This window comes from Zonotrichia leucophrys, chromosome 7 (assembly GCF_028769735.1).
Source record: "Zonotrichia leucophrys gambelii isolate GWCS_2022_RI chromosome 7, RI_Zleu_2.0, whole genome shotgun sequence".
Taxonomy (NCBI): Eukaryota; Metazoa; Chordata; class Aves; order Passeriformes; family Passerellidae; genus Zonotrichia; species Zonotrichia leucophrys.
In genome coordinates this window covers 28610899-28629859 of record NC_088177.1, presented here as the reverse complement: position 1 = coordinate 28629859, position 18961 = coordinate 28610899, and the positions used below count along the sequence as shown (strand labels likewise).

General features: G+C 36.4%; 2 protein-coding genes across 3 annotated transcripts in view; both read right to left on the bottom strand.

The window, feature by feature from the left end:
* Positions 1-301: 301 nt before the first annotated feature.
* GCG (glucagon) lies at positions 302-10474 on the bottom strand. Its single transcript, XM_064718557.1, has 7 exons — positions 10440-10474; positions 6765-6863; positions 6205-6366; positions 5287-5340; positions 3604-3741; positions 1369-1512; positions 302-326 (listed from the first exon to the last, which is right to left on the bottom strand). The coding sequence occupies exons 1-7, from the start codon at positions 10472-10474 to the stop codon at positions 302-304; spliced, it is 657 nt and encodes a 218-aa protein (XP_064574627.1).
* A 5123-nt stretch (positions 10475-15597) lies between these two features.
* FAP (fibroblast activation protein alpha) overlaps positions 15598-18961 on the bottom strand; it is a 39160-nt gene continuing 35796 nt past the window's right edge. For both annotated transcript variants that reach the window (XM_064718551.1, XM_064718550.1), the window contains exon 26: positions 15598-17830. In XM_064718551.1, the coding sequence (XP_064574621.1) occupies positions 17729-17830 (102 nt within the window). In that variant the 3' untranslated portion in view covers positions 15598-17728. The remainder of the gene's footprint in view (positions 17831-18961) is intronic.

Here is an 18961-nt window from a genome sequence, read left to right as displayed (position 1 = left end):
TAGAAAAATAATTTTATCCTTAAATATAAATGGAGTTACTTTAGTCCTAATAAATGCAAAACATGAAGTTATAGAACTTTCACATTCTTAAAGCTGTTAAGAAAACCATCCCTTAGACAACAGGTTTTCCATATATAAACCTTTGGCAACACTAAACTATAATACAATTATTTCCTGGCATGCAAAGTGACATAGCTTTGTTACAACAAATGTAAATGACAGAATACAGATTTCAGAATCTCTTAACAACTGGCAGTTGATGAAATGAAGATCTTCATTTATCCCATTTTATTCTTCATTTTTACTGGTATTCTTCCAAAAGGTCTCTGGGGGAAAAAACAAAGAAAAAAAGCAGCAGCAATTAGGACAAATTCTAAGTCTCCCAAGATTTCTGAAATATGTGTGGAACATTTTTTTTCTGTTTAGGAGTGAGCAGATGTTAGTTTCACAGACCTCTCAATGCCTCTCTCTAATAACAGATTGAAAACAATTATTCCTAAAGGAAAAGCATTTTAGTAGTTTCTAATAGATTCTTTTCCTAAATTGTTTGTTTCAATGCTGAACTACAAACATAAAAATAGTAACATATTAATAAAAACTGTATTTTAACTACACCTTCTAAATTTTTTGTTAATTTTGTTTCAGCTTCCCAAAATCAACTATCTTTTTGGATGCTTTAATAATGCAATTGGGATATCTAAAATGTTAAAAAAATCTGGCCACTCACATGTGTCTTGTGTTGGCATTTAATTACTTCTTAAAATGCTTAGTCAATTTTAACAAATAATTCCCAAATATTAACCTGATCACAGCGCTCAGTTAGAAAATGTTAGTTTGCTTACACCCAGGCAAACTAAAGCAGGGCTCCCAAAGAGTCACCTGCCAGGAGCTCAGATTACAGCACTCTTCCCTAATGACAAGCCACAGATTAAAGCAGTGTTTTATATCACAGTCTTTAAAGAATAACCAATTTGGTGTAATTTTGCCAATAAATGTTTCTGATTTTATAATGTCCATGCAAAGCAAAGTTTTATTTTTCAGTAAGTTAATATGACCTTCCTTCTGGTAACATTCAGTGGCAGCACTACTTTCAAGTTAAATAGGAAAATATTAGAGAGGTTCACCATTCAAATAATATTTGGAAATAAATATTGGATATAAATTTGGAAATAAATTTGGATAAAAATTCAAATAATATTTGGAATGAGTTCCATTTAGTGTCTTATCCTTCTTCATCTGTCTGTAACAAAGTTTGCAACATACTACAGATATAACAACAGCTAACAGAAACATTAGTAGTATTTTCCCCAGGTGTGACAAATGCATATAAAATATCAGTATATTAAGAATAGTATAAAATTTAGTCACCTTTGGGTAACTTTTGTATTAATGAGCCATTTTAGGAACTCTTTGGCAGCCATGTCATCAAGGACTTTGTTGATATCACTGGTGAAAGTGCCATCTGCATGTCTCCGACCCATTTCTTCAGCCACAAGAGCTTTTTCTGGGAAACTTCAAAGGTAAGAAATTATCAACACTGTGCAGATCAAAACAGACAAACCATTTAAAAGGGCCTTGTTGCAGGGTTCTAATACACTGCACATTCCCTGTGATTTGAAGGAGTTGAGGGTTGAGCCTGATGTTATGGCTCTGTACAGCACGACGTGTGCCAGAACATCTTTTGAGGCATTATTTTCAAAACACACAGCCATTCCTTCCAGTGAGCCTAAACTCCTCTCCAGCAGTTTTCAAAAAGCCATACATGCAAAAAATATTTCTTAGTCAGCAGTGTCTATGCCATGTATATTAGGCACCAGTCATTTACTAAGAATTACTATTTAAGAAATACCACTATTAAAACATTACAGTCAAATTTTCATTCTTTTTTCTGTTTTATTTGGACATAAGGCCTATTTATTTACTTGAAATTATATTCCCTAAGAATGCTTATTCTTAATAAGAATTATTAAGGGCAACTTTTTTTGGGTTTTTTTTTTTTGTTGCAGAAGAGTTGTTGAAATAGGTCACTTAAAGCACCTGTATAAAACCTATGTGCTTGTTTGATGTAAAATCATAGAATGTTGCATTTTATACTTGGAATCGGATCCTGATTCTTTTTCCATTCTTTTTTTCACTGCTGGAAAACCAGTTTGTCAAAACCAGAGCTTGATTTAGAAAACTTTCCTCTTGTTTCATCCCATCAAATATAGGAAGATTTTGATGGATTTCATTAAGGTGGGCTGATGCTGAAGCAGCCTGGGTCCTGGATCCAATGACAGGCAGACTGGTTCATTTCAAGGAAGGCTATATACAAGTTCAACCACAAATAGTACTAAATGTTGGTTTCTAAGTTCAGTGAGGTTGTATTTCTCTCAAATGGATACAGAAATACTCTATTTCTGCTCATGAAAAGAAAACATGACAGAAAAACAAGTGGATGTCTGAACATAACTAGGAAGGGGAACCAGCTTTTCCCTTCTCTGTGTAGCTGACCTAATTTATTTAACTCTGTTTTTTTCAGGAAATTGTCAATATTCACAAAATTTACTTTTTCCTATTTAGTCTTCCTTAACTACAACACACAATCTTGTCTTACAGATTGTATTTTATTATTATTTATTATTATTATTTTTATGTAAAGTGAGAGACTTGCATACTTTACAGCTGGTAGAATATTTAATCAGAGGATGGACTGAAATCCCTGCCCCAAAGAGCTTACAGTCTAAAGGCACAAATAAGTACAGAACAGTTGAAAGGTGGGCAGTGGCAGCTGCATGGTGTAGCTCCTCACCATGCAGAGTTGGAAATAGATGAGCAGAGGATGCCTGCAGGAGGCTGAAGGCAATGCCACTCTAAGTGTAAGACCACCATGACAGAAGATGTAAAGTCATGAGGGGGTACATGAAGTGGATAGGACAGAGAAATCTGCAATGAGTATGTGGAGAACAAGGTAGAAATTAAAGAAATCATAGGTAGGCAAAACCATTGGTGGAGCTTTGTGTTCAGGGTACTGCAAACCGTGGCAAAAGAATCAGAGGCATCTTAGAAAGGAAGACAAGCTATAGCAAATGATAGTTATGGCAGCAGCAGCTTGGGGAGACTCTGAGAAGCATGGGAAGAGGAAAAGAAGTTTTTAGCTACTGCTGGGAATGATCATCAGCACACAGAGTACACCTGAAGACATTGGTAAAGATTTAATCTTGGAAATATTGCAGAGGAAAAGATGGACTGTACAAGGAAAAGAAGGCAATTTAAGATGATAGTGACTTGAATAATCTCAGTGACAGTTAAGGAGACTGTAAGCAATGTTATGTGAAGGGGAAGATCATAGTTAGAGGAAGAAAGTCTGGTTTAGTTTTAGATGTGTTGACCTTAAATAAAACTTGACCTTTTAGAGTGTAACAGCATACTGAACAGATTTTAATCTGTATTTGAACTTAATAATGTAAAGTGGTAGTCAATCACCAACAGAATATCTTCTAATACAAATGAAAGACGTAAGTACAGCGAGAATGATCAAAAGCGCATCAAAGTTTCATCAGACATGATTTCCAACCCCAAATACTAGGCAAAATTTAATAAGAGGAACAGATGGATTCTTACTCTCTTCTTCCTCGTCCATTCACTAACCAAGCAATGAACTCTTTGGCAGCTTGACCTTCCAAATAAGAGGTGATGTCACTGGTGTAGGTGCCCTCAGCATGTCTCTCATACTCAGCGTGGCGCTTGGAGATGGCATTGCTGGAAGGAGAGCAGTACCACAGGAGCAGACTGTAAGAATTGAACTTCTAAACAATCTTTATTGATTTCAATTTCCCCTGTGCCAGACTAATGTTTCTATAGGAGACAGGGGTTCTTTTTGTGCCTCAAATTGATCTTGACATATTTTTTTATTGCTAGGTTTCAGTTCTGAAAGTATGCCTGTACTATGCAATACAGTTTTGTGCAGAGATTCCTGAACTAGTTCTGAACAACTCACTTCAGGTGTGGAAAGCAATTACAGCTGTATTGGAATGGTCTTACTAATTAAGTATGAGCTAGAAACTGTATTGTATTATACAGACATGCTTTTTGTTGCCCTTTGTTAAATGCTTCCCCTACTTCACCTTCTTTATTTCTGAGCCAAACTATTCAGACTTAATTCCTTTCAAGTTTACATTTTGAGTTGTTGTATAAACACCTTTTAAATCATCTCTCTGGCCAAGTCATAATCTTGGAAAACTTTCAAGACTGATCAACTGCATCTTATTAAAGGCATTCTCCCTCCCTACACCTCATTGTGGTTATTTCTCTGATATAACACAAAATTATGTTGCAGTGGCTCCTGAGAAGGCAAACTGCACTAAGAAGTAGACATACTATGGAATATTTTCCATGAATAAATTCCCTAGCATTTCTGTTTCAAAATTTGCTAATTTCTGCCCAAATCTAGCTCTTTCTATTATTTTTTCTTCTTGGGATGTCACCATTCCTCCTAATTTAGTACCATCTGCACTTTTCATCAGCATGCTAACTAGAGTTGTTTGGAACATTTTTAATGAAATGCTAATTTTTTTTGAGATATGCTGTTACAATGAAGCGGAAACATTATTACAAATTTGTTATTAATATTGACAGTGTGAATGTAAGGGTCTTTGTGATCTGGGCTATCCTTTTTGGATTTTCTGATGAGAGAAAAATTCATATAGGTATTTCAATCTGTTTTGCGAAAACACTCAGTATCTCATTTATTTAAGATTTCCAATTTCTCTAACCTTTTCTCAAAAACACAGTCAAGAAACAGAATTCTGGCCTTCAGCAGGTCTTGTCCTTTCTGTAATAAGTGGTTTATGAAACATGGGACTGAGTGCAGAGGGCTGAAAATTACATCATGTTTAATCAGCTCTCAGCAAATTTTCCTGGCCACCTTCCTCTCACTAATCTTCTCACTGGTTTTTTGTTCCTCAACATAATGTGTTGGTTATTTTTTTTCTTCAGCCTTTCTCCATACCAAGTTTCTCTTTTTATGTTATTCTCTACTCTCCTTGATTACTTGAAAATGTAATCAAGCTTACATCATAATCAAGCTAAAACTTATTTTCATCCTGTTGCATTCCTTGCATCTATAGCTATAGAACACAGGTATAGGAATAAATAACAGAGATATATCTTATTTCCTTGTTAAAAACAGGTGTGAAATAATGTATCTGATTGATATTTCTTTGGTTGTTTTTATTCTTTGGTTCTTGTTTAACTGGAAATGAACTCAAACTGGTTTAGAATAACAAGTTGTGACAAATAGAATACCTTGAGAGCTGGTCAGGGACTTTGTTATTTTCTGTGTCCTCCTGAGCTTGTTGGCTGTAGTGAAATTGCACAATCATTAGATCATTAGTACCAGTACACTGCAGAGTCTGCATAAGCTTTATTGGTTATTATTTGAATATTATAGTGAATCCCCATGACTCATAGATGAATATTATATTCATTATATTTCAGACATATGAATTTAAATTAGTACAATGTGTAGAAATTGTTACTTTATACTATAAAGACTTCCACAGAGATTTAAAAGCATTAATGTAATAGATTCTTCTGGATATTTCTGGATTCTTTTTGGGCAGATTTTCTCTAGAACACGAGACTGACACACTTGGACATGATTCTTGCTCTCAGCTTGCTAGCTTGAGTTTAACCAAAGTATATTTGAAAAAAACATGCCAATTTATATTGATGATACTGGTAAATTATCCAGTGGTCAAAAAAACTTACACATCAGCTGCCTTTTCACAAATGAAACTTCAGGATTAGAGTATCCATAGATAGGAAAGTTTTGATGAGGCCTAATGGCCCAGAATTGTGCATTATATTTAAATATCTTATTCATATTGAACTTAATTGATTCACTGAGAAAATCTGCCTCAAAGGGGCTAGACAGTCTTTTTAGGTGGCATATAAGACAGTACATTTGGATTTAGCCAAATCCTTTTGATTGATTTTACATGTTTCTCATTTCTAATAATATATTAATATTCTGTTAATGGCTGGACTAGATCTTAGAGGTCCTTTCCAAACAAAATGATTCTATGATTGCATACATAAATTTACTTATTTGAGGTTTATCCATGGTCTGGGATGGGAAGCTGATACCAAGAAACTGAATTGGCTAGACTCTTGGCTGTTTTTTCTTGTGGAGATCTGTATCAATGTGACCAAAATGCTTACCCATTTCTTTTAGTGCTCATTAACCATTGCACAAAGTCCTGAGCTCGTCTGGTGTCCAGGTACTTGGTGTAATCACTGGTGAATGTGCCTTGTGAGTGACGTTTCACTTCATTCAGCGGTCTGGATTCCTCTATTGGCTCAGAATGGGAAGCTTTGAATGATCTGTGAAAAGTTCAGACCTTGTAAATCTGCACTGGTTGCAGTACAGTCTACAGGTGCATTGATTTTTCTTTCAACAATACTATTTTTTACTCCCACAAAGTGAAAGCAAGTGGCATATTGCTCAGTAGCTGTCTGTCAAAAGGAATCTGTACAGCAGATTGGACACTGCCCAGTTACACAGTCTTCTTGGATAAATAAGGTAGCCATTGTTTTAATACCCCAAATTTCTGTGCTAAGCTTTGCAATATTAAAAACCCTGTCAATTTCAATGGTAGATCAAGTATGCATGAAGGGGTCTTTAAATTATATATGTTTAAATTATAGTATGTTTGGCTTCAAAGTGTAAGAAAACAAAGTTCACGCCAAGTATTTCTTAAAGTTTGGTCTAAAGAATTTACCTTGATTTCTCCTCTGTATCTTGAAGAGGATTTTGCCAGCTGCCTTGAACTATCATTAAAAGGAGACCAGCAACAAAATAAATGCTTTTCATTTTCATTGCCTGTCGAAACAGAAATAAAGCAACAAAGAAAAATGTTATAATGTTTACATATGTCTGAATCAATTATACCAAAAAGAGACATTCTTAGTGCTGATTTAAACGTGAAGGTTAAATATAAGGAGCCTTCTAGGATGGGTTTAATGTCCAGGGGATGACATTTCAGGGCCTTGGGTAGGCATTCAGAAGAGGTAGTTTCTGTTCCAGTCTTTCAGCTCTAGTCTGTATTCTAGAATGCAAGGAGAGCTGAGAGCAGCTGCATCCTTGCTGTCTTATGCAATGTGAGGATAAAGGTCTGTTCTTTTCTCTGGGTTCTGCTGCTGGCAAGCATTAGATTTGTGATACTGTTCTATTGCAAAACTGGGGTAGTGATGTGGCTGTGATTCCTTTTCCCAGGTCATTCACTAGAGAAAAAACAAAGCAAATCTTTGTCAAGAATACTGTCACATTAGCAGCTCCCCATACTTTCTCACGGAAGTTGCAATGAGTTCGCATCAGCAAAATGTCATTGGAAATAATTTCGTCATGTATTGGGCTAATACTTGTGTATTTGAACAAGCCCTTCTGCCATCCATGGCATATAATAAACCTATGGAGGTTTATTATACAGTGTGGAAAACAAAGGGAGATAGTACACATGAGTGCCTTGACGCAAAGTGGTAGCAAAGTAAGTCCCAGTCCCAAAACACCCTCCCCAACAAATGTAATTTGTACCCTATTCCTGTGGCTCCACTGCAGGAATTTCTTACTGAAGCTGATTTACTTACTGCTTACTGATTTATAAAATAAGGCAGTCTGAGTGAAAATATATACCTTCTCTATTTTAATGCCTTGTCACAAGAGGCTGAATTTAAATATACTATGGGCTTGAGGAAGTTTTAGAAAATGATGAGGGAATGATGTGTAGTGAAGGTGCAGATTATTCCATTTTGAGATTGAGACTTGGCTCTGCACTGAGCAATGCAAACGAGGGGGCTATATGAACACCTCTGAAAAGGTGATCTCCTGCATCAAAAATCCTACTGCTGTAGGACCTCTACTCTGCCCCTGTAGTCTGCTCCTTCATAGCAGATTTTTTTTGAAACCTGTTTCTTCCATCTGTTTTAAAATAACTTATAGTTGGAGATGCAAAGCTTGACTATTGGCAGGCATTTTACCAATGGTTAGGAAGAATCTATTGGACTGGTACTTTGTGAGGCCTGATTTTTAAGAGAATCTTACTGAATAATATGAATATTTTACTATAATACCTCAGTATCTGCACCCAAATACTTGAGGCAATCAAAATCTTAATAAAATATTGATCAAGCTCAGGAAAATAAATGTGTAAGTATAATGTTTTCTGAAGTATTTTACTATTAGGCAATGGAGTCAGTTTTTCTCCCTCCACCAGAAGCCACTGCCAGTGTTACTCATTTTTTCATCAATGTCTGGTTATTCTGCCTTGTGCAATGTCCTGGTAAATAAGAGTTGACCCCTTCACTTGAACATACCCTGTTATAGTACCAACAGATACCACAGTGGTCATGTAGTCAGCCTTATTAAAACCCTACCTCTAGTGCTGAAATCTGTTTTCACTTTCATTTGGAGCTGTAATTTGGTGGTGCAACACTGACATCCAATGTTTATCTCAAGGAATGCATAATTCCACATTTCATAGTCTTCTAGCAATGGAACAAAAGCTCTGCCTGTTCTTTGGGAAATGACTCTGTTGTGGTTGTTTCAAAATGGTTTGACTGACCCCTCTGGTAGCTGATACAGCTGTAAATGAGTTAACCTGGACTTGGACACCAAAGTCTGGCTATTACAGCATACATAAGTGAATTTGCCCTGCTTGATAGTCTTAGTGTACAGCTGTCTGTAGCTTTATTAAACTGTGATCCAGATTAGCCATAAACCCAAGTCACTGAGGTGGAATGAAATATCGAACACCAAAAGCTTTTCTTTTATATAAAAGTTATTAAAAGATAATTCAAAGTCACTGTAGTCAGTAAAGAGATAATTTCAGTTTATCTTGGCTCTAACTCTAATGTCTCAGGCCTATAGAACTTTCAGATGTGAACAGTGCCATTGGCTACTTTATTCCTTAAGTATTAAGATAAAAGTTAAATCCTTTGTCAACTGCTTTGTAAAATTTTCAGAATCAAAATGGTGAGATTATTAAAAAAGAAATATGTATAAATGCAGGTTTTGAAATTTATAAAATTTTTGAGAATCCTTATTAATAAAATAAGCTTTTCCAAAAACTATTAACCTTCTGTCAAATATGTTCTTTAAAAAAAGAGCATCAGTTTTGTTTTTCAAAATTTAGTATTTGCTATTGGTAAGTTAAACCAGCGACAGAAGTTCTTGACAAGTTAAACAGGATACAGTTTCAAAAGAAGAAGTTGTAATTTTATTCTTGATAATATAGACATGTGTTATAGAGAAAAAGTGATAATCAGAAAAATGGTATTTTCTTAGTTTATGCTGGCTAATCAATTAATTTCTCAATCAGAAAAAAGGTTTTATTTGCTGTAAGCTATTTAGGTCACCAGTAGATACTGCTGAAAGCCATGGAAACCTATTGTCAAGGCACAGGAAAACTAAAGCTAATGTCACACAGAAAATTTTTATTCCTATGCATATTAGACTAATGAAAATATTTTCATATCTTTCTGATTAAAAATGAAAAAATTAAGACGTCTCAGTTTGAACCACCAGAAATAAGTAACAAATATACCTCTCAAATCTTGATCAGATATTTATTTGAATATTATTGCCCTGACCAACCTGATTTTTCTAGTTTTCTAATATATTCTGCTACAAGTGTAGAAGATTTTTTGGATCTATGTACAATTTTAACTGGCTTAATTTCACTGAGTTTTCAAAAAAACTTTCAAAAGTTACACTTGTATCTCTTTCCAGTTAAAAAATTATGTAACTTCATAAAAAATTATGAAGTTACATTAAAAAGGCAGTAGAAAAAGGAAATATTTTCATATGAACATGGATGAATGAACAAAATAGATTTCTATTGAAATGAAACTGTCTGCAAATAGCAATAATTTCTAGAAATAAATAAATTACTTTTTTAGGTAGGTGTGTTTTACATCTAATTTACCCACCACATTATAATGCCTTGTAGAAAGTTCTGTAAAATCCAACAGTTCTAGTCTTAGGAATTCCACAGTAGGATGGAAGATTAGATTAAATTTTATGCAATAATCCCAATAACTATTGAATGGCTTTAATTTTACTTCTGTGATATAAAATTTCCTTCTCTGATCTTACAGTGATAGGGAAATAGTGGTTGCTTGAGACAAACTAATCTAAAAGTGGGGCAGTGGAGTGACAGTCTGTAGGGTGACAGAGTGACAATCTGTCTTGGACAGTTTTAAATCAGTGTCTACATAAACCCACTGAATTTGTTTCCATGCTTCTAGCTTAATCCTCATTGATTCATATTTAGGCAGTATCTACAAGGAGTGAATAATTTTAAACTCACATAATCTATCGTAAATACCCCACATTAATTAAATATTTCTACAGAAGGTACTAAAGAAGATAAAAATATAAAAAACAATAATTGTGTATCTCATTTAAATTCTTACTACAATCCTTGTCTTTCATGTTCTCATGGTTAATCTTCCTTCTTTCAATTAATTCTGCAACGCAAAGTGTTGATTTCCATTTATCGGATCATTCTCTGTTGCAGTAATCAATACATCAAAATATTTAAATTATGATGTCATTAACTCCAAATATCAGTGAGTATAACCTCAGAAGAAAACACCAATTTGCTGAAAGATCTGCACCTCTATTGCAAACTTTGGGCAGCACAATGCAGATAATGCACACGGCTTTCTCAAACAAATAACTGGTAGTTCATATAAATCTTACCTTATTTTACTCAGAGGTGATATGTGGCAGCTGCAGAAAGAGCCACTCTCTCTTCTGCAACTATGGCAAGCCTTGAGGATCCTGAGCTCTGCCTAGCTGCCTCTTTTGCACAGACTTATATATATACTGTTCAGCTCTAGTAAGCATTACAGGAGTGCATCATTGCTGACAGTTTCCTTATTCAACTTTAAAAAAAAGTCATCATATTTGCTATTCATTTCATTTGATAATTTTACAAGCAATTTCACACGTTCATTCTGCTTACTTTATGACATCAATGCTAACATGGATTTGCAGAAGGACTGAGGTAGCAATGTCCAAAGTAGTAAATATCAAACAGAAGGGCATTAACATGACAAACAGTGGGCAAAAGGTGCCTGGGATCAAGGCAGCAATTTCTCCAATTTCTGATTTGCCACATTTAATAGTTAGAATCCTGATTCTATTGACATCAATAGCATTGTTTTCACTTACCAATTTTAAATCAGAGTTTATAAATTTAATTCATTGTTAAAAATAAGCACAACTTTTCCAAAGCCCTTGAATGATTCTTCAGGTAATCTTGTGCCAGTATAATGAATATGAAGAGATGTGAAATATTGCACAGAAGATGGCTACCCACTATGCTATGCCTAGCACAGGTGAAATTAAAAAAAAAAATGTTTTGATTAGCCCTGGATATAAAATTCTAAATTTGTAAATGCTACTGTAAGAAAATTCATACTCACTTGAGAACTATATGCCAAACATTCACTATACACTGAGTTTCACACCGTGGCCTATAGATTTATTTGCTCACATTTCCATTCCCTACAAGGAAAAAAATTAAACAAAATAAATTTGAGATGTGTACTAGTGCCTGTTCAATGCAATTACTCGTGTTCAGTGGAGACAATTTCATAGCTCTGGTGGAGCAGTATTGCCAAAGAAAGCCATGGTCATCCATGTGGTGACAACAGAGAGACTGAAACAGGTAGGGGAGATAGTCAGGTAGGAGGAAGGTTCTGGAATCACAGCAGACATCTCACTGAATGTTAATGACAGCCTGTGTTCCAATCTAGAGTGCCTCAGTGTCTGGTTTGTGGCACAAGGCACATACTTATTACAACAAACCTTATTTCCCTTAACACTGCTCCTCAAAGCCAGCAAAGAATGTGCTTCAGTGATGTAATTTTCTGCTGAATGACCAGATTGGCATCGCCCATAAGATACAACTGAGGTAATGTATAAACTTAATAACGACATTAGAGTGGCAAACAAAAATTACTGGATCCTTCCTAGTGCTCTATCCTAAATACCTGGCTGTGGTACCGTGGTATGGGTTCAGGGAAACATTAAGTCTCACCGCACAGTCCACATAATCAAGTTTAATTTTTGCTAAGTGTAATTTTTCTATGCTGTTGAATCAATCTGTGAGATTCATGATTTATTTTTTCCATTTCTGGTCCTGGGGGTGGGTGGCCCGCGGAGGCCAGCGGTGCGCCCTGCAGTACCCGGGCGGGGCAGCAGATGGGGACCAGAGGGCCCTTGCAGGGCTCCTGTACCGGGACTGACACACGCACGCTTGGCAGGGATCGCTGCAGTCATCGCTGTGCACGCTGAGTTACAGATACTCTGGAAAGAGGCAGTACGGAATGCGAGACAATATCCTCTCCGCCAGGAAACAGACAGATTTCTCTTTTTATCTCAGTTTATTTTCTTGTGTCATATAAAGTTCCTTGTTTACGGTAGGATGATTTCAGGAAAAAAAAAATAAAAAAGAGACAAAGCACCTCAGTGCACCTGGTTGGGCAGGTTGTCACAGAGCTGTATCATCTAGCAGGTCATCTAGCATCTAGAAGGTGACTGGTTACTTGTTTTTCAAGTTGTACACAGAAAATAAAATGTACAGGAAAGAAGTGAACTGCCATCAAGAACCAGGCAAGCTCAGTTGCCATAAGTGAGTCTATAGTATATATTTCAGGAGCACAGCAGAGTTTCCAAACAAAAGCAGAATATTATATCAAGTGTATGAGACATGCACATACACTCAGGTTTGTTCCTCTCACATTTTAAAATACACCAGTTAGATGGTACCTCTTGGCAAAATCAAAGGCAACCCCACTGTCCTCTATATCATTGCTCTCAAATGAGACAATACTTTGAGTCAGACTAAGAGACAGAAGCTGAAAAAGGCATGCCTTTGGGAAATTTTAATGTTTCTCGTGATTCAGTTGGAGTGGTTGAGTTCACTTTATCTGGAATTTATCAAAGTTTCCTGCACCATCATCTGATTAAAATTGTTAAGATGTGAACATTTTAATGAATTAGGAACTTCCTGGCTTTTGACAGTAAAAAGTAAAAAAAGCCTCATCAAATGCTTTCAAAAAAGTGACCTCCCCAAATTCTTCTGTGTATTCCTTCATTACATATTTATTGCTATTGTATTATTATCCATTACATGTCTAAAGGGAGGAGTATGTATCTTGGGGTATGACTACAGGCCCACACCCTTTACTTTCTTGTATTATACAGAAAGCATTCTCTCCTAACCTTGTCAGCTGTGAGTTCAGAGGTCTGGGCTCTGCAGCCCCTTTCGTTTTGCTATCTTTGTTACATGATAATCACAAAGAGCATCCCCTCCTGATAACGGGAACCAATAGAGGAGGAACATATGTGTAAACACAAGCACACATAACAAACCCACCATGCTGACCCATAAACCTGTGCTTGTACATAGCACACACAGTGTGTGCCTGTGTGTGTACACAACTCCACGGCCACCATTTGGGGAGCACAAATGCCTTTCTGAAATGGAGGGTGAGTTTGGGGTCTCCAGGCCTTTCCACAGCACCCAGCTCCGTGCTCTCTGCCAGGGTGATGAGAGGTTTGTACCTCAGCAGCCGCAGCCATTGTGGCTGAGCTGCAGCCCACACTGTCTGCTCAGGGAAGTTGGAATCGCTCCACTGCGAGTCAATGGAGCTGCATCAATTTGCGCAAGCAGAAGAGCTGGCCCAATATGTACTAGTTGTTTTACATTCTGAGAAGACAATGTTCATAATTGAAAGTAATACCAAATGCTCTTTGCAAATACTATGAATTATTCAGATTAAATATAGAGCCTTCAAATGACTCTATAAAATGTTCTAAACAGCTGTGCCTTGTAATTGGAACTGCCTGGCAAACTGGGAAGTATTGAATGCAGTCTGAATTGGACTTGATATCTGAATAAAATGAGTATAACAGCAACCATATTCAAGAACCTACTGGTTTTCTGCTAAATTTCTCTTCAGGACTTTTCTTCTTTACAGCTGCAGTAATCCTGTGTGAAACAAATCATGTAGGTCTGTGTTTGAAGTATAAGGATTGCAGGTTCTTTCATGTGCACAGCTCACATAGCATGAATAAGGTAAATGATGAGAACAGGTTTGGAGTGGAATCAGTGACTTTCTACTATTTATGTTTACTTCAGCCTCTAGAATAAAGCAATTTTTCCTTTTCAGCTCTAGTTTTAATTTTTAAAAGCTAGAAAGAATTCATAGTGGAAACTGACTTGTAAACAACTGTATTTGTGGCTATTTATCAAGGGCCTGTCTACCTAATTCAGAAAAAATATATTTTACCTTCAGAGGCTTGGATACCTTGTTTATATGACAGGTATTTGAAAACTCATGTTTCATTGTCTGAAGTGGTATGTTTGAGTATCTGAAGTGTGAGAGCACCATCTAAATGAGAAAAGAACACAAAGTGCTCAGTATTTTTTGAAAACCAGATCCTCTAAAACATTTGAAAGCGGGAAGCAAAACTTTGAGGATGTTCATTCTTGTCATAGGAACCTAGCTTAATTCAAATTGCATCCTAGTGTTGGCTCTTACACACCACATTCCGTGCTTGCAGTATAGTTATATATATTTTTATTCACATACTTTGTTAGTTTCACCTTGATACCTCAGGACAAGCCCGTTCACCTTGAACTACTGAAGATGTGTTACAACAGAGCCTATCCTGTAGCCTCTTAAGGCTCTTCTCTCTGACTGAAGTGTAGTGGGGCAAATACCTGCCCAGTGAATGCTTGGGGTAATGCTTGTAACATGGATTGTGTTTGTAGACAAGGCAGAATGGAACATGTTCTCTTTCTAGAGAAGAGAAGGCTTGGGAGAATCTCATCACCGTATACAAATATCTGAAGGGATGGCATCTTCCAAAGAAGACTGAGCCAAACTGCTTTAGTGGTGCCCAAGGACAGAATGAGAAGCACCAGGCACAAACTGAAACATAGGGAGTTCTGTCTGAGGAAAAGGAAGCACTTTTTTACCATGGGGTGACCAAGCACTGGCAGTGGTGGCCCAAGGACACTGTAGAGCCTTCAGATGGCTTTTAGTTATTCAAAAGCCATCTGGACAAAGTCCTGGGCTACGGGATGTAGGTAGGCCTGTGTGAACAGGGAAGTGAGATAAGTAGGCCTCCAAAGTTCCCCTCCAACCCCAAGCATTCTGTGATTCTGTTAGAGTACAAGGGCAGGTTTGCAGTACTCTGCACCCTTTCTAGTGACTGACTCTGATATTACCTGTTATAAGCACAAGCCAGCCAGCAATCTGATGCTGATGTATTTTTAAAAGGGTTTTTTGACACTCAGAACATCCTAGGACATTTTCTCCCAGGTCATCAAAACACATGGTTGCTCTATCATAAAGCTTTCAGGTTAGATATTATTTCAGCAATTCAGTGTAAATGTCACACTCTGCTGGAGACATATTCCCATTCTTTGGCAAGAACACTGTGTAAGGCAAAGAAATTAACAACATGAAAAACAATGAAGGAAAAATGTTGGCAGCAACTACACTTATTTTTAATTTTTTTTTTATCCCCACAACTGCTGCCTACAAGCCAAAGTAGATGGTGAACAGTTTGGAAGATGTGTACTATGATTGCCTGAGGAAACAAACAGACCTCAGGGCAGATTAATAATGAAATAGCTAATACACCACTTGAGAAAGAGGTACCTTCTGTTATTTTATTCAACTGATTTTCCTGAAATGCCCCTTATTTAAAATACTTCCAAAAGCTTCAGACAACAGACCTGTGGGCAGGGTGTGAACAACACATTGCATCATTTTATTACTTACAGTACCAACAAAGGGCCAATCTATCTGCCCAGATTTCCAGAACTTAGAGGATTTTCAATAGAATAAATAAAATAAAGGTGAGGAAATTGAAAGTGACCTTAATATATTGATATTTATGTGAGACTGATACCATGCTTTTTTGGGAATTACTTAGGTTCTCATTGAAATATTTAGGTATCTTAAACCTATTAGCATCTCAGATAAGAGCTTAATTTTTCTCTCTTTCACCACAAGATTACAATTATTTCCATGGTGTTGTATCAATATAACAAATTGAGAGTTAAATTTCATTATTTCAACTGAATTGTATTCCTTATTTGTAAGATAACCATATTTCTGAGACTACTGTTGTGTGCAGCAAATGCACATAGGACCATATAATCAACATCTAATTAGGCCCACTTCATGTTATATTTGCTTAATTTTAACTTTCTTACAGCTATAATTTTTTCCTTTAGCCATTATAGCAGTTGAATTTTAATTACATTACCAACAAAAAGCTCATTAACATCACGTAATTGGCAGCGTTTCCAAAAAAACCTGAACTAATTGAGTATTTTCTGAAGAGTTCCCATCAAAGTATAATTTAACCATTACAAACAGCTTGGCAACTACATTTGCATAAAGATGTATCTAAGGAATGTTCTCATGTGTGGAAAATCAGATTTGATATTGCCATTAACAAACGAAGGAAGCTGTTACATAGCAAATCACTTCCACATTTTAATTATTTTGGCCAAACCCCATGTTTTTGTCAAGAAAGTCAAATGAAACCCCTTGCTTTTCCACAAAGAAGCAGCAACTGGTCTCTGACTGAGAGTTATGAGGCAGCTTGCTTTGTGGGAAGGCAACACAATCTATTTTAGGTTATTTTGCACTCGCAACAGCTAATAGCAGAGATTGTGTCAGAAAGACCATGGTTCTTATGCAGTGGACTAATTAAACACATGACCAAGCAATTGTTTAATCTACAAAAGATCTCTTGCCAATTATCTTGTTAATATTCTTATATTGTGACAGGACTGATTTAATTACTAATGAAAATAATGCAAGTATTCCAATCATTTTTAGCTTCCACCATTTTTTAAAGACTCCCTAAAATTGTTGCACTAGAAACAAAGCAAAGAAAGCTTGCACAATCCTTTGATCCCTCCCCTCCAGTCTGAGATGAATGACACTGAGATCAGTTTGAATGCTGAGGTGATGATTAGAAATTAAAACAGCTCAATATGGCTCACATACTTTGAATACAGGTGAAAAACCCACTGATATATGATAGTTATTATGAGTGTCCTGCTTTCATGTTTAAACCTGAACACAGAGTTTTGCAGAATCAAGGTTTCAAATAAGAGTTGAATAAAATTTGAACACATTCAATACTGTCAATAGGTACCCAAACTTCAGGGTTAAATATTGTGTGTTCCTATCTCTTCTTGGATTCTTTACAAAAGGATGGAAATAAATTTTGAGAAACTGGTTATTGTTAGAATGCTAATTAGGTATGTGCACTGCTTCCTTTGTCCTTTCCCATTTTACAGTTCAAGTTAACAAATGCAACCATATTAATCTGACAGTGTGCATTTGCAATGAACCACCACTCTTAGACTGCAGAATGTAAATTTAAGCAAGTTTGCAATAGATGCACAAGACCCTTTACATTCTGATTTTATTTTTTATGTCAAAAGATATCAAATGTGTCAAAACATTTGTTACCGTAACATTTGCTAATATACAACATCAAAAGTGGATGTAAACATGAAGTTTAAAATTTCAAAGTTCCTGTGATCAATTCACCTGAACACCATACAACTTGGGCACTGCTGTCTTTTCATTCTCCCAAAGATGTCTCAGATGCCTTAGCATGCTCTGGGTAGCCTATTTATTCTGACAAAGAAAAGCATTGCTTGAGGAAGTGGGTCATATGTGTGTAGAGATGTTTGCTGGAAAGGCCTGGAATTCCATGGTTCTGATCAGTATACCACTGAAAGAAAAAGCAAAAACAAAACATAAACCCCTTATGTCATGTTTTCAATTCTGCAAGAGTCAAACAATACAAAAAATGTATTTTATTGCTACACATAAGAAAGTGGATGGGTCAAGAAAAATGAGGAACCTGATAATTTTCTTTTTCATCAGTTCCCAATATTTTCTTATTCTTGCTGAAAAAAAAAGTTTCTAAGCCTTCTGTTATTTAGGAGCAAGCATTACTGCCTCAGTACTTAGAGGCCAGTTGTATCAAGTCAGGTCCAAGAGCCTTGAGATGCTGTTAGGGATGAAATCCCCTTGGCCTGCTGCATGGCCTGGGTAATAAGGGTAAGGCTCTTGCTTAGGAATAAGTACTGAGCTCTAAGCAACAAAATTTCGGCTAAATGTTGTTTGAGTTCTATGCAAAATGAACCTTGTGATGATGTGGAAATAAAACACACATATGAATTATGCTAACTCAGAAATATCTGCCATTCCACTGTAGCTGAACCAGAATGACTACATCTGCATACAGTATTCCAGATACTTAAGATATAACCCAGATTTGCTAAAGATCAGCAAAGGAGGCAGAATATGTGTAACACACAAAAGGGCCTATAAACCCCTGTTATCCCTTTTTGGGGACTTCATGGCCCTGTGAAACCAGACTCGGGCAGGAGATCAGTATGTTTGATAGCAGGAAAACACTTTGGTTATTAGCCCTGAGGAAAAAGGTTTGGAAGCAGAGGTTAGCATACAAATCAGATCTACATTTCCCCTGTTTATTTATCCTTTATATCCTGCAACCTCTTTCCTATGTGTTTCTCTCTCTGCCTGTGCCTGCTATCCCATGCAAGTTTTTCAGAGAATATTTTTTTCCTGATTCTGGATATATATTTGGATACCTTACACCCTTTTTGCTTGTTTCACTTCTTGTCTGTGGCAGACAAGTCCAATTCAAGATAGACTCTCCCACAACTAGTGACAATTTGGCCCCAGAACTCGGCTCTTTCACCTTCCTCTTTTACCTGGTATCAAAAACACTCATAAGGAGGCTGAATTCTTATTCTTCTCCCTGGCTCATTTTAAAAGCCTCCAAGTTATTCTTGACAAGAAGAAAATCCTGCTAGCATGCAAAGGGCAAGGA

Excerpts from the sequence above, each read along its gene's own strand:
- GCG (XM_064718557.1), bottom strand. The coding sequence starts at position 10,474 with ATGAAAGACAAGGATTGTAGTAAGAATTTAAATGA. Across the intron at positions 6,864-10,439 it reads TGTAGTAAGAATTTAAATGA|AATGAAAATGAAAAGCATTT; the intron begins GATACACAATTA and ends GTTTCGACAGGC. Across the intron at positions 3,742-5,286 it reads GTCCCTGACCAGCTCTCAAG|CAATGCCATCTCCAAGCGCC; the intron begins GTATTCTATTTG and ends CTCTCCTTCCAG.